The 15,668-nt window shown below is 34.9% G+C and overlaps 1 protein-coding gene across 3 annotated transcripts in view; it reads right to left on the bottom strand.

Annotated features, from left to right (window-relative positions):
• The window catches only part of GLCCI1 (glucocorticoid induced 1), a 116,529-nt gene that overhangs the window by 62,128 nt on the left and 38,733 nt on the right, over positions 1–15,668 (bottom strand). For all 3 annotated transcript variants that reach the window (XM_047754186.1, XM_047754187.1, XM_047754188.1), the window contains exon 3: positions 1,472–1,558. In XM_047754186.1, the coding sequence (XP_047610142.1) occupies positions 1,472–1,558 (87 nt within the window). The remainder of the gene's footprint in view (positions 1–1,471; positions 1,559–15,668) is intronic.

Raw genomic sequence — 15,668 nt, 5'->3', positions numbered from 1 at the left:
CACCACCAGATCCAAAGCGCATCTGTGACCTTCACTGTAGCTTGTGGCAATGCCAGTCCTTAACCCACTGAACGAGGCCAGGAATTGAACCCACATCCTCATGGTCACCAGCTGGTTCTTAGCCCAGTGAGCCACAAAAGGAACTCCAGCCACTCCTTTTTTTAAATAGTGTATATCATGTGTTCCTGTAGTCCAAAGTTCAACTGCACCAAATCTTGGCTATAACTTTGAGACTGTATTTACCTCTGAGATAAGAGTGCAGATTTACTCTGTTATTATTCAATATACCATGCATAGGTATGTACCTATTTTAGATGAGCTATATTAGACAGAGATTCTTTTCTTTTTTGTTCCTGCTGGGAAAAACTGATTTTGTGCCTATTTCTTTGTGTGTATGGTAGATAGGAATTGATGATTCCTCTACATTAGTAATACAAAGAAAGCTACTGAAAAAGTAATAGAGTTGTAGGCAAATTCCCTGCTAATAGCCTATTATATCTATTCAGTCCAGATACCATAATATATGAGAGATACCAATAACCACTAGTATGTGAAATTGATACTAAGAGGGAAGGAAACTATGGCAATATGAAATGTATTTGAGAGAAATTTCGGTGTTTACCCTGGAGGAACATGATATATTGCAAGCCTTTCAAGTATTTAAAGTAGACTTAATAATGATACAGAGGGCAGCGTTAAAACTTAGGGATATAATTTTGAGTTAAATATGCAAAATAAACTATTTAACAGCTTAGGTTGAAACAAATGAACTTGTTTGGTTCTCTTGCGAAATGATGGACTTTTCTCATTGAGAATGACTATAATAGACTAGGTGACCATTTTTCTAAGGAATGTTTATATAGGAGATGGACTAGATGACCTTTCAACTCTTAAGTTTCTATAATTTTATAAAAACAAATAAAGGAGAATTTAGATGGGTAAAAGATAACACTATTGGAAAAATCCAAAATATACACAAAAGTATCAGAATTTGGGTTATTTATAATAAATAACAAGATGGGTTATAAAAACTATTTCTGAAAGACATGGATTCCACTGTACTACTGAGTCACAGAGGCAGAAATACACTGGATATTATAAAAAATTACTAGAAGCAGAAAACACTATCCTACCATTGTAAAAGCTGTGATCTACTGTTGTAGTTGCTGTAACTCAAAAATAAGAAAGCTGAAGAGAGAAGAAAAAATAACTCGAACAAGACAAAATTACAAAAAGTCAGACATCATTCTAGAAAGGCAAAATCGAGTGGGTACATAACAAGTATTTATAAAGAACATGAAGGACAAATAATGTACACTCAGAATTGTTCACCAAAACATGGAAGGCAATCCTTAATACTCTAAAAGAGGCAAGTTTATCACAAATACACAAGTAGCATTATATTCAGGAAACTGTTAAGACAATTTAACAGGACCAAGCAGGTTACAGACTGAAAACAGGAGTAACTTACCTCTTTTAGTTGATCAGCACTCCCCCATGATGCAGAACGCTGATGTGACCGCTTTTCTGCTCCTTCCTCTGCCCAACAGCTAGGTGTCTTTAAAGAAAATAAGTAAATGAAATGAAAAATAAGGACTTTTCCCTCTACTCCTTAATTTCACACAACTCAAATGGATTTCAAAATCCTAGCACATACCAATAAAGGGCTATACGAAATATTAAAATCCCTTAAACACTAAGACTTTCATGACCCTGTGAAATGTATATTCTTCTAGATCAGATATGATCAATCTAAGATGTCTGAGTAATGTTACTCAAAACATTTAGTTTTTCACATCAACACTAATAACTAAAAGTTGGCAAATTTAAAGAGAACTGTGAAATATGCATATTTCTGCTTTTAAAGAGAATAGCCAAACTAAATTATGAAATAGTAGTTTTACTGAATAAAACATCCACCAGATTAACAGAACAAGCTCAGACGCAGTGGGATTACAGATGACCTACACGTCAAATATCTAACTAGACAGAGGGCTGAATGTACTCCTCTTACTATACTCAGTAAAGAGTGTTAGCAATACTACTGTTTTTTGAAAAACATCAAACATCTTTTCATAAAAATATAGTTAATATAAAAAATATTAAGCTAAACTGACTACAATTTAAAGCAATGCATCTTTTGAAAAACTCAAGTGAGCTATATGTCAGAAAATAGAATTGTTTCTACTTAAAACCTCATTTTCAATGATTTAACACATAATAGACACTACATTCGAACATACCACAAAACACTAAATGTCAAAGAGTAAGATCATTTAGTAGCTGTATTAAAAAAAAATCATCCTTATATGAGAAGACTCTTGGTATAAAACTTTGAGGAAAGTTAAAACCACTAAAGACAAAGGATAATAATTATCGTATATAAATATACATGGCTCTAAAAAATATTTTTTATTACATACTTAAAAATTCATCATTACATTTGTTGAGGCTGCACCTGACTAAATAATACACATGTTCTTATGATACACCATTCATAATGCTTGTGGACAACTTTTAAAATAATCATCACCTCTTAAAAGTAATGATGCTCCAAAATAAAACCAGTAACAGTTGAATGCTAGCTGAAGAGAGACACAAATAAACTGCTTTAACAGTTCAAATACTAAAGTGAAGCTATATGGTCATAATATTGAGAGTAAAATATTTTATTCAATTGGCAGCTGCCAAGATAAGAGGTATCAATAAATTAAATAAACTGCTTGCAAAGAACTATTTATTTATTAAAACTTCTTAATTTCAGTCCTAATTTTTTCCAAAGAAAAACTACTCTGAAAATAACCCCCCAAGTAGTCATATCTTTAACAATCAATTCACTCCAGAATTATTAAATTATGATAGTTTTAGTCCAGCTTTTATTTTGAGAATTTATACGCTTCAACACTTTTACCTTTCTACTAAGCAAAGGCAATACTCTTATCAAAAATCAAATGATTAAGGATACACAGGGTTTAAAACTCAAACACGCATTCACAGAAAATGAGTCAAATTTCTGGCGTGTTCCATAATTATTTACAATAACATTAATAACACTAATTATTTACATTTTGCATAGCTCTAACTTTTTCAAAATACATTTGCATAAACTGTGTCTCCAACTTAGAGATAAATCAGTAGCCACAAAAATTTTGTAAATGAGAGTTGCTGTCGCGACTCAGCAGTTAACCTGACTAGTATCCATGAGGACGCAGGTTCGATCCCTGGCCCTGCTTAGTGGGTTAAGGATCTGGCACTGCCATGGGCTGTGGTATAGGTTGCAGACATAGCTCAGATCCTGTGTTGCTGTGGCTGTGGCACAGGGTGGCAGCTACAGCTCTGATTTGACTCCTAGCCTGGGAATCTCCATGTGCCATGGGCGTGGCCCTTAAAAATAACTGTAAATTACTTAATACTGCCATGCACACCAACGGCAAAGAAAACTAAATCTTTTATTTCGCAGAGTACCTCCTTTCTTTTCTTAAAAGTGAATGTGAAATCTATTTGATTATTTCAGAGTGTAGCACTGGTTATACAAAAGAAATACATTAAAATTAATTATAAAACTATCACCATGGCAATCAGAGAATTAAAAGAAATACAAATTAGAAAAGAAGAACTCAAACTATCACTGTTTGCATTTGACATGATACTACACGTAGAAAATGCTAAAGATGCTACAAGAAAACTGTTGGAGCTCATCAATGAATCTGGTAAAGTTACAAGATACAAAATTAATGCACAAAAATCCATTTCACTTCTATATACTAACAATGAAATATCAAAAAGAGAAATCAGGAAAACGATTCCATTTACCATTATGTCAAAAAGAATAAAATACCTAGGAATGAACCTACCTGAAGAGACAAAAGACCTGTACACTGAAAACTATAAGATGCTGATGAAAGAAATCAAAGATGATACAAACAGATGGAAAGATATACCATGCTCTTGGAATGGAATCATCAAAATTGTCAAAACAATTACACTTCCCAAGGCAATCTACAAATTAACTGCAATCCCTATCAAATTACCAATGGTATTTTTCACAGAACTAGAACAAAAAATTTTAAACTTGTATGAAAGCACAAAAGACGCCAAATAGCCAAAGCAATCCTGAGAAAGAAAAATAGAGCTGGAGAAATCAGGTTCTCTGGTGTCAGACTATACTACAAAGCTGCAGTTGTCAAAACAATATGGTACTTGCACAAAAACAGAAATATAGGTCAAAAGAATAGGACAGAAAGCCCAGAAATAAACCCAAGCAGCTATGGTCAACTAATCTACAACAAAGGAGGCAAGAATATATAATGGAGAAAAAAAATATCTCTTCAACAAGTGGTGCTGGGAAAACTGGACAGCTACATGTAAAAGAATGAAATCAGAACACTCTCTAACACCATACACAAAAATAAACTCAAGATGGATTCAAAGACCCAAATTTAAGACCAATTTCTATAAAACTCTTAAAGGAAAACATAGGCTGAACATTGTCTGACATAAACCACAGCAGCGTCTTCTCAGATCCACCTCCTAGAGAAATGAAAATAGAAAGGAAAATAAACTAATGGGACCTAATTAAACTTAAAAGCTTCTGCACAGCAAAGGAAACCATAAACAAAATTAAAAGAATACCCAACCCACAAAATGGGACAAAATATTTGCAAGTGAAACAATTGACAAGGATTAGTCTCCAAAATATATAAACAACTCTGACAGCTCAATATCAAAAAACATGTTAACAACCCAATCAAAAAATGGGCAGAAGATCTAAATAGGCATTTCTCCAAAGAGAGAATATATCCAAATAGACATACAAATGGCCAAAAAACACAAGGAAAGTTGCTCAACATTGCTAATTATTAGATAAATGCAAATCACAACTACCCTGAGATACCACCTTCCACCAGCCTGAATGACCACCATCTAAGAGTCTACAAACAACAAATTTTGGAGCTGGTACGGAGAAAAAGGAACTCTCTTACACTGTTGGTGGGAATGTAAATTGGTACAACCACTATGGAAAATAGCACGGAGATTCCTCAAAAATCTAAAAATAGAACTACTATATAATACAGCAATCTCAACTCCTGGGCATCTATCTGGAAAAAAACATAATTTGAAAAGATCCACATACCCCAAAATTCATTGTAACACTTTAAAATATCCAAGATATGGAAGCAAACTAAATGTCTGCCACAAAGGAACAGATAAAGAAGATGTGGTACATATACACACATGAATATTACTCAATGATCAAAAAAATGAAATAATGCCATCTGCAGCAACATAGATGGAGATAGAGATTATCATAATAAGTCAGACAGAGAAAGACAAATATCATGTCTCACTTATATATATGTGGAATCTAAGAAAAGATAGACATGAACTTATTTGCAGAATAAAAACAGACTCATAGGCTTTGGAAACAAACCTATGGTTACCAAAGGGGATAGATGGTGGGGCAGGGATAGACTGGGGTTCAGGATTGGCATATGCACACTGTTGTATATGGAAAGACTGGCCAACAGTGACCTGCTGTATAGCACAGGGAACTTTACCCAATATTCTGTGATAATCTATAAGGAAAAGAATCTGAAAAAGAATGGATATGTGTACATGCATAATTGAATCACTTTGTTGTACTGCAGAAATTATCATCGACTATATTCCAATAAAACTTTAAAAAATGAAAAAAAAAACTACAAAAGAATATTTAGGTTCTTGAAATCCATCCAGTAAAATATGTAGATTTTTGGTTGTTTCTTTGCTTTTTTTTAAGGCCGCACTTGCGGCATATGGAAGTTCTCAGGCTAGGGGTTGAATTGGAGCTGTAGCTGCCAGCCTACATCACAGCCACAGCCATTCAGGATCCAAGCCATATCTGCAACCTATACCACAGCTCATTGCAGTACCAGATCCTTAACTCCCTGAGCAAAGCCAGGGTTCGAACCCACATCCTCATGGATACTAGTCAGGTACGTAATCCACTGAGCCACAATAAGTAATCCTAAAATATGTAGTTTTTTAAAAGTACAAACACACCAGAAGAATCCTCAATCATGCAGCTATAGAATTACAGGCATATAAATTGTTATTCATCATAATTTCAATTTTTTTCAAAAAATACTCCACAGAGAATAATTTCATTTTAATTGCATCAATTTAAAATAAAATAGGATGGAATTCCCGTCATGGCTCAGTGGTTAATGAATCTGACTAGGAACCATGAGGTTGCGGGTTCGATCCCTGGCCTTGCTCAGTGGGATAAGGATTCTGCATGGCTGCTAGCTGTGGTGTAGGTTGCAGATGCGGCTCGGATCCTGCATTGCTGTGGCTGTGATATAGGCCAGCAGTGTAGCTCCAATTTGACCCTTAGTCTAGGAACCTCCATATGCCGCAGAAGCGGCCCTAGAAAGGGCAAAAAGACAAAAATAATAATAATAATAATAATATAAAATAGGATGGAAAATGCCCTACTCTACAAATATATTCTATAGACTGCACTGTCTAAAACAAAAGCTACTAGCCACATGTAATAATTTAAATTAATGAAAAAACAAAACAAAAGTTCCTTAGTCTCATTAGCATCCTTCAAATACTCAATAACCACATGTGGCTAGTGGCTACTGGCTGCCATACAGAAGAGCACAGATAAAGCAGATTGCTACCACTGCAGCAAGTCCTATTGAGAACAATGTTTCATACATTTAATTACTGACTTTCAACAAGTTATTTTAGTCAAAGCAAAACCAAACATGGCTACTTGGTCTTTAAGTCTATTTAAAGCTCATGCTTGTTAAGTCACAGAGGATGAATTAAATTTGTATCCAATTTGTTAAATCTGAGTATTTGAGAAATATTTTAGCATTTAAATTAGGAAAACAACAACACAAAGTAGCAAAAGTTCACCCCTTTCATATCAGCAAGTGACTCCTTCCAACTGACCTGTTACTGCAACCATTAATCTGGAGTAGAATTTTACGAACTGTGCTACTTATAACATTATGGCTCCTGGATGTTAGTAAAGAATATATGACAAAAGGGGTCCATGGTCAAATAAATTTGGGAAACATTACATATTATATTCCTTTACTCAAGGTACAACACTATTAACACTTCAAAATTCAAACACACACACTTTTTTAAAAACCTGCTTTATTTTCATGTCTCCAGAAGACTTATTTCGTAAGTACACTTATTAACATTTTCCAAAGACAGCTTAGAAATAAATATAATCATCAGTAATTGGTATTATATTGCTCTTTAGCCATCATAACTTAGGGGAGGCTTCCTCTCTAGCTGCCTCCACCTAAACTACCAGGGAAGAGAAAATGAACCTTTCATACACTTGAGCAATGCAGAACCAAAGCCAGTCTCTAAGACTTGACAAAAAGGTGGTTGGCTAAGCAAACTCAACAAAAAACTTCTGTACATGGAAAGGACACCTATAGGTGGAAAAGGCCATTTTTATTTTCACCTCTCAGAACCATCTAAAGCCTAGCCCATGAAGCTTTCTCTCCATCCCCCAGGTCCATTCTCCTATCTCTGATTTCCTGTGCAACAACCACCTTCTCTGAGTGAAGTACACAGAAAATAGCCTACTGCACAGGATTGCACATTTAAGACTTTTAAAAGAGCAGTTGGTTTTACATTCACAACAAAGCTGGAAGGATGTTACATAGATTTACCATAAACCCCTCACCACCACACATGGAGAGCCATCCAAATGTACCAAAGAGGTATACTTGTTACAATTGATGAACTTGATACATCATTATCACCCAGAGTTCATAGTGTATATTAGAGTTTACTTTTGATGTTGTGCATTCAAGGGGTATGGACAAATGGAAAACGACATATATCCATCATCATATACTATTCAGAAAATTTTCACTGCCCTAAAAATCTCCTGTACTCTGCCTATTCATTCCTTCCCATCTCCAAACCCTTAAAAACCACTGATCTTTTTTGCTCTTTCCATAGTTTTGCTTTTTCTAGAATGTCAGGTAGTTGGGATTGTATAGTAGACTGCCTTTTCATTGTCACTTGTTTCATTTAGTAATATATATTTAAGGTTCCTCCATGTCTTTTCATGGCTTGACAGCTCATTTCTTTTTAATGCTGAATAATACTGGTGTCTGGATGTACCACACTTTATTCATTGATTCACCTACTGAGGGACATCTTGGTTGCTTCCAAATTCAGTAATTATGAATAAAGCTGCTATAAACATCTGTGTACAGGTTTTTGTGTGAACATAAATTTACAACTCTTTTGAGTAAGTGCCAAGGAACATGATTGCTGGATTGTAAGGTAAGAGTATATTTACTTTTTATAAGAAACTGCCAAGGAGTTCCAGTCATGGCTCAGCGGGTTAATGAATCTGACTAGCACCCATGAAGATGCAGCTTCGATCCTCGGCCTTGCTCAGTGGGTTAAGGATCTGGCATTGCCATGAGCTGTGGTGTAGGTTGCAGATGCGGCTTTGATCTGACATTGCTGTGCTGTGGCGTAGCCTGGAAGCTACAGCTCTGATTCAACCCCTAGCCTTGGAATCTCCATATGCCATAGGTGTGGCCCTAAAATGCAAAAAAGAAAAGAAGAGAAAGAAGGAAGGAAGGAAAGAAGGAAAAAAAGAAGGAAGGAAAGTAAGAAAGAAAAGAAAGAAAGAAACTGCCAAAGTGGCTGTACCATATCCTATTCCCACAGCAATGTATATCAGTTTCCACTGCTTTGCATTCTGGTCAGTATGTGGTGTTGTCAGTGTACTGGATTTTGGCCATTCTAATAGATGTGTATAGTGGTATCTTGTTTTTATTGGCATTTCCTTGATGACACATAATGTGGAATATCTTTTCATATGCTTGTTCGCATTGTGTGTTATCCTCTTTTGTGAGGTGTCTACTAAGGCCTATGTTTAATAACCAAGTTGTTTATTTTCTTACTGTTGAGTTTTAAGAGTTATTTGTACATTTTGGATAAGAGTCCTTTATCAGATGTGAATAATGGGAACTTTTGTTATTTACATCTTTATTTATAAACTAGAAAGGGCAAATATGCTTCTCTACTTTATTAATTTCAAAGAGGTCAAATGCCAGAGCCTAAAGTCACATCCAAAAAAAAAACTACAAAAACAAAAAAAACACAAAAACAAAAAAAAACCCTAATCACTTCACTAAATTATTTTAATCTTATTTGATACGTACTTAAATCCTATGTAAAACTTTTATTTTTTATTTTATTATTATTATTTTGTCTTTTTGCCATTTCTGGGCCGCTCTCAAGGCACATGGAGGTTCCCAGGCTAGGGGTCAAATCGGAGCTATAGCAACCGGCCTATGCCAGAACCACAGTAATGTGGGATTCGAGCCGCATCTGCAACCTACACCACAGCTCACGGCGGATCCTTAATCCACTGAGCAAGGCCAGGGATCGAACCAGCAGGATTCATTAACTACTGAGCCACGACGGGAACTCCAACTATTTTAAATTTATTTTTGTACTGTTCGCCTTCAGTCTTGAAGTTTATTATTGTTTATAATATGTAAATATGATTATTGACTACTCATTATTTTATTGTGCTTAAATAGATGATCATTTATAGTAAGGTACTGATGAACTTGGCAAGAAATGAAATGGAATTACTTGAAAATCAATGATATTTAAATTAATAATTATGATTATAGACTAATATTAAGTTACAGAAAAGTTTTAAAATAGCTAATGACAAACCCTTATTTAGAAAATATCCTTTAGAGATCTGGCTTTCTTTTCATGAATAAAATTTTTTAAACTTTTTAAAAACTTTAAACTTAAAATATCATTTTGAAAAGATTATCCTGATGACACATGAAGGAGCACAAAAAGACTGATTCTAACATTATGCATTGCTTTTCTGGTAACAGTATGTAAGTATACATAGTTTTATAACCAGATATAAACACAAATAGCCTCTTCACTAGTTAGCAAGGAGTGTAGAAAAGGCAAAGTTCAGCTCAAAAAAGCTTTAGGAATTCAGTGATAGCAGTTAACACACTCAAGTTTTCTCATCATGCTCCAGCTATATACCAAGTTATGTGCTCATTCTGTTAGGTCACTTTCAAATTGTAGTTCCTGGATGGATAACACCAGCCTCATCTGGGAACACGTTAGAAATGCAAACTGTCAGGCTCAATGGCAAAATTACTAAATCTGAAATTCTTTATTTTTTAAATTTTTACGGCTGTAGATGTGGCATAAGGAAGTTTCAGGCTAGGGGTTGAATCAGAGCTACACCTGAGGCCTATGCCACAGCCATAGCCACAGAAACACCAGATCTGAGCCGCAACTGTGAGCTATGCCATAACTTACGGCAACACCAGATTTTTAACCCACTGAGCAAGGCCAGGGATCAAACCTGAACCTCCCTAAGAGACTATTTTGGGTCCTTAACCCACTAAGCCACAATGGGAACTCCTAAATCTGAAATTCTTTGATAAGGCCCAGTAATCAGTGTTTTAAGAAGCTGCCCATATATGCATTATTTTTTCTTACAGGCTAATATCCATTAACAAGCATAATATTAATTTGCACATATCTTTAGAAATAAACATTAAGTTAGTGTGAATATTATTTGGAGCCATGTAGAAAGTTATATTGTTAGGGATAAATTTTTCTTTACCAAGGGACATTAAACAGTAGTCTCCAGCAAGGACTAATATGCCTGATTATTTAAGTAAAATGTATATAATCCATAGCTATTTAGGCTTCAAAAGTGTTTAACACACAACTGAATGAAATTCTATGAAGTAATGGTTTATAATTTTCTAGATTACCAACTAGGAAAATTAGAAGAGTTAAGAAGCTATTTTTCCGTTTCCAGATCTCAAGGTGAGGGGGTGGGGGGATGATGGTGGTAAACTGCTTGATCACATTTTTTTTAATTATAATCAATTGTTATTTCCCCAATACATTTTTTTCCCTGCTGTACAGCATGGTGACCCAGTTACACATACACGTATACATTCTTTTTTCTCACATTATCATGCTCCATCATAAGTGACCAGACATAATTCCCAGTGATACACAGCAGGATCTCATTGCTAATCCAGTCCAAAGGCAATAGTTTGCATCTATTAATCCCACACTCCCAGTTCATACCACTCCCTCCCCCTCCCCTTTGCAACCACAATTCTATTCTCCAAGTCCATGATTTTCTTTTCTGTGGAAAGGTTCATCTGTGCCATAAATTAGATTCTAGTTATAAGTGATATCATACGGTATTTGTCTTTCTCTTTCTGACTTACGTCACTCAGTATGAGAGTCTCTAGTTCCATCCATGCAGCTGAAAATGGCATTATGCTGTTCTTTTCAATGGCCGAGTAGTATTCCATTGTGTATATATACCACATCTTCACAATCTAATCATCTGTCGATGGACATTTGGGTTTTTTCCATGTCTTGGCTATTGTGAATAGTGCTGCAATGAACATGCGGGTGGCATGTATCTTTTTCAAGGAAAGTCTCATCCAGATATATGCCCAAGAGTGGGATTGCTGGGTCATATGGGAGTTCTACGCATTGTTTTCTAAGTTACCTCCATACTGTTCTCCATAGTGGTTGTACCAGCGTACATCCCCACCAGCAGTGCAGGAGGGTTCCCCTTTCTCCACACCCCCTCCAGCATTTGTTATTTGTAGACTTATTAATGATGGCCATTCTGACTGGTGTGAGGTAGTACCTCATAAGTAGTCTTGATTTGCATTTCTCAAATAATCAGGGATGTTGAGCATTTTTTGATGTGCCTCTATATCTTCCTCAGAGAAGTCTATTCAGGTCTTTTGCCTGTTTTTCAGTTGGGCTGTTGAGTTGTGTAAGCTGTTTGTATATTTTAGAGATTAAGCCCTTGTCAGTTGCATCAATGGAAACTATTTTCTCCCATTCTGTAAGTTGTCTTTTTGTTTTCTTTTTGGTTTCCTTTACTGTGCAAAAGCTTGTCAGTTTGACTAGGTCTCACTAGTTTATTTTTGCTTTTATTTCTGTTGCCTTAGAAGACTGATCTAAGAAAACATTTGTAAGGTTGATGTCAGAGAATGTTTTGCCTATGTTCTCTTCCAGGAGTTTGATGGTGTCTTGTCTTACATTTAAGTCTTTCAGCCATTTTGAATTCATTTTTTTGCATGGTGTGAGGGTGTGTTCTAGTTTTTTTTTTTTTTAACTAGGAAATACCACAGATATTAACTACTGCATCTGTGATAGACATGATAAAATTATTTGCCTTACTCTGTAAGAAATATTAATTTAAGTAAAAGCAATAATAAATTTGCCCCAACCCTTAAGACTATTCATAGTAATTCTAGTTCTAAGAATTAACCTGAGATGTGCACCAAGAGAAGCATTGGAAATAAATTAAAAGTTTATCAATAGAGGAAAGAAATGTTGTGGCACATTCTTATAATACAAAAAACCACCTACACAGACTACAATTCCACTTTTGTAAGCAAACACATACAAAGATAGACTTTAAAGAGATATTGCAAAATATCTCTTTAAAGTGAGAATTCTAGATAATTCTAAGTAAATCCTTTTTTTTCCCAGGTGAATCCAAAAAAATATTGTTTTAAAAAATACTTAAAATGGAGAGCCAATCATGGCTCAACAGAAACAAATCTGACTAGTATCCATGAGGACGCAGGTTCAATCCCTAGCCTCGCTCAGTGAGTGAAGGATCTGGTTTTGCTCTGAGCTATGGTGTAGATCACAGACACAGCTTGGATCTGGCATTGCTGTGGCTGTGGCTCAGGCCAGCAGCTATAGCTCCGATTTGCCCCCTAGCCTGGGAAACTCTATGTGCCATGGGTGAGGCCCTAAAAAGCCACAAAAAAAAGAAAGAGAGCTTAAAATCTTGTTGAGGAACACTTAATGACATGAGAAAATGTTATGATTTATTAAAAAGGTTACAAAACACTACCTGCAGTATCATCTGAACTCTTATTTTTAAAACAGTTTTTAATTTTAAAATTTTTATTATTTTAAAATGTAAATGATCAAACTATAAGGGGATATCTATATCTATAACATATATGTTATATATTGTAATATCTAGGTAGCTGATTTATATGTTTATATATACTATATATGTAATATGTGTGTCTATATAATACATATTTATATTATATATTTTCTATTTATATATTTTCTAAATATTTATGCATTTATATATTACATATCTATTTACATATTATATATTACTATACTTATATATATTTTATAAACATGTGTGTGTGTATATGTATATATATAAATCAGTTGTCTGGATATCAGTGTTCTAAGCAACTTATTTTGTGATTTTTGGTATTTTCCAAATCTTCTGCAATGACTACTAGTTTGAAATTAGAAGCAGTACTCTTTCAAAAATATACAATGTAGCCATTAGAGAATTGGTAAGTGTGGATGTATATCTACTCTGAGAAAAGCCCAATAGAGAATTATAGAAATCCCAACTTTAGATGCAAATCTCAAATCTACCTTGGAAGACAGGTTATATGTAAATTAGGATCTCAGTGTGTATCATATAAAATATTTCTCACCTGAAATGGTTTCCTTTGACTAGGATATTGGAGTTCTCTCACAACTACAAGTGTCTATATGTAGATAATCTACTGCTAGCTATGGGAATGGAGTTGGGAGACTTGAGGAAAATTGAAATATTTAATTATTTAAACTAATGGAAAACTGAAGGTAACAAATATAAGACACCCAGAAATATTAGTGGAAAGTTATTGATGAGAATGCTGACAGGAAATTATAATTCAGTTTGGATATGTCTTTCATGTTGCTTTTTAATTATATGGAAGAAACAACATATCTATAAAAATATTTTCCTGACAAAGTTAAACATAGAGTTGTGGTATGATCCAACAATTCCTAGAGAGATGAAAACACAAAAACTTGTATGCAAATGTTCAGAGTAGTTCATCAACTCATGAATATATAAATAAATTGTAGTATATCCATACCATGGAATATTATTTGGCAATACAAAGGAATGAAGTACTGATACCTGCTAACACATGGATAAAACTTAAAAATACTACAGTAAGTGAAAAAAGCCAGAAACCAAAGGTTTTTGGAAATATTCAGAATATGCTAATATATAGAGGCAGAAAGTGCCTATGGCTGATGGAAAGAAGAGTGGGAAAATAGTGAGAGACTGCTAGTGGGAAAAGTGGTTTCTTTTGCAGTGATAATGTGTTCTAAAATTGATTATGGCAATAGCTGTAAAACTGAGTATATTAAAAATTGTACTCTCTAAATAGATGAGCTGTATGGTGTAAAAATTACATCTCAATAGTTATTAAAAATATTTATATCAAAGACAAGATGGCTTCACAGACGAATTCTATCAAACATTTAGAGAAGAGCTAACACCTATCCTTCTGAAACTATTTCAAAAAATTGCAGAGGAAGGGATACTCCCAAACTCATTCTAGGAGGCCACCATCACCCTGATACCAAAACCAGACAAAGATACCACAAAAAAAGAAAACTATAGGCCAATTTCACTAATGAACATCGATGCAAAAATCCTCAACAAAATACTAGCAAACCGCATCCAACAATGCATTAAAAGGATTGTACATCATGATCAAGTGGGATTCATCCCAGGGACACAAGGGTTCTTCAATATCCACAAATCCATCAGTGTGATACACCACATTAACAAACTGAAGAATAAAAACCACATGATCCTCTCATTAGATGCAGAAAAAGCCTTTGACAAAATCCAACACCCATTTCTGATAAAAACTTCAGAAAGTGGGCAGAGCGGGAACCTACCTCCACATAATAAAGGCCATATATGACAAACCCACAGCAAACATCATTCTCAATGGTGAAAAGCTGAAGGAATTCCTGCTGAGATCAGGAACAAGACAAGGATGTCCACTCTCGCCACTACACTTCAACATAGTTCTGGAAGTTCTAGCCACAGCAATCAGAGAAGTAAAAGAAATAAAAGGAATCCAAATGGGAAAGGTAGAAGTAAAACTATACGTATTTGCAGATGACATGATACTATACCTAGAGAACCCTAAAGACTCTACCAGAAAACTGCTAGAGCTCATCCACGAATTTGGCAAAGTCGCAGGATACAAAACTAACACACAGAAATCAACGGCATTTCTATACACTAACAATGAAAGAGCAGAAAAAGAAATTAGGGAAGTAATCCCGTTTACCATTGCATCCAAAAGAATAAAATACCTAGGAGTAAACCTACCTAAAGAGACAAAAGACCTGTACTCTGAAAACTATAAGACACTGATGAAAGAAATCAAAGATGACACAAATAGATGGAAAGATATACCATGCTCATGGATTGGAAGAGTTATTAATATTATCAAAATGACTATACTACCCAAGGCAATCTATAGATTCAATGCAATCCCTGTCAAATTACCAAGGACATTTTTTACAGAACTCGAACAAAATACTTTAAAGTTTGGTTAGAAGCACAAAAGACCTAGAATAGCCAAAGATATCCTGAAAAAGAAAAATGGAGCTGGAGGAATCAGGCTCCCTGACTTCAGACTATACTACAAAGCAACGGTCATCAAAACCACATGGTACTGGCACAAAGACAGAAATATAGATCAATGGAACAGGATAGAAAGCCCAGAATTAAACCC

Source organism: Phacochoerus africanus, chromosome 11 (assembly GCF_016906955.1).
Source record: "Phacochoerus africanus isolate WHEZ1 chromosome 11, ROS_Pafr_v1, whole genome shotgun sequence".
In the NCBI taxonomy this organism is placed as follows: domain Eukaryota; kingdom Metazoa; phylum Chordata; class Mammalia; order Artiodactyla; family Suidae; genus Phacochoerus; species Phacochoerus africanus.
Note: the sequence above shows the minus strand (reverse complement) of the source record. Positions and strands in the feature narration are given on the sequence as shown.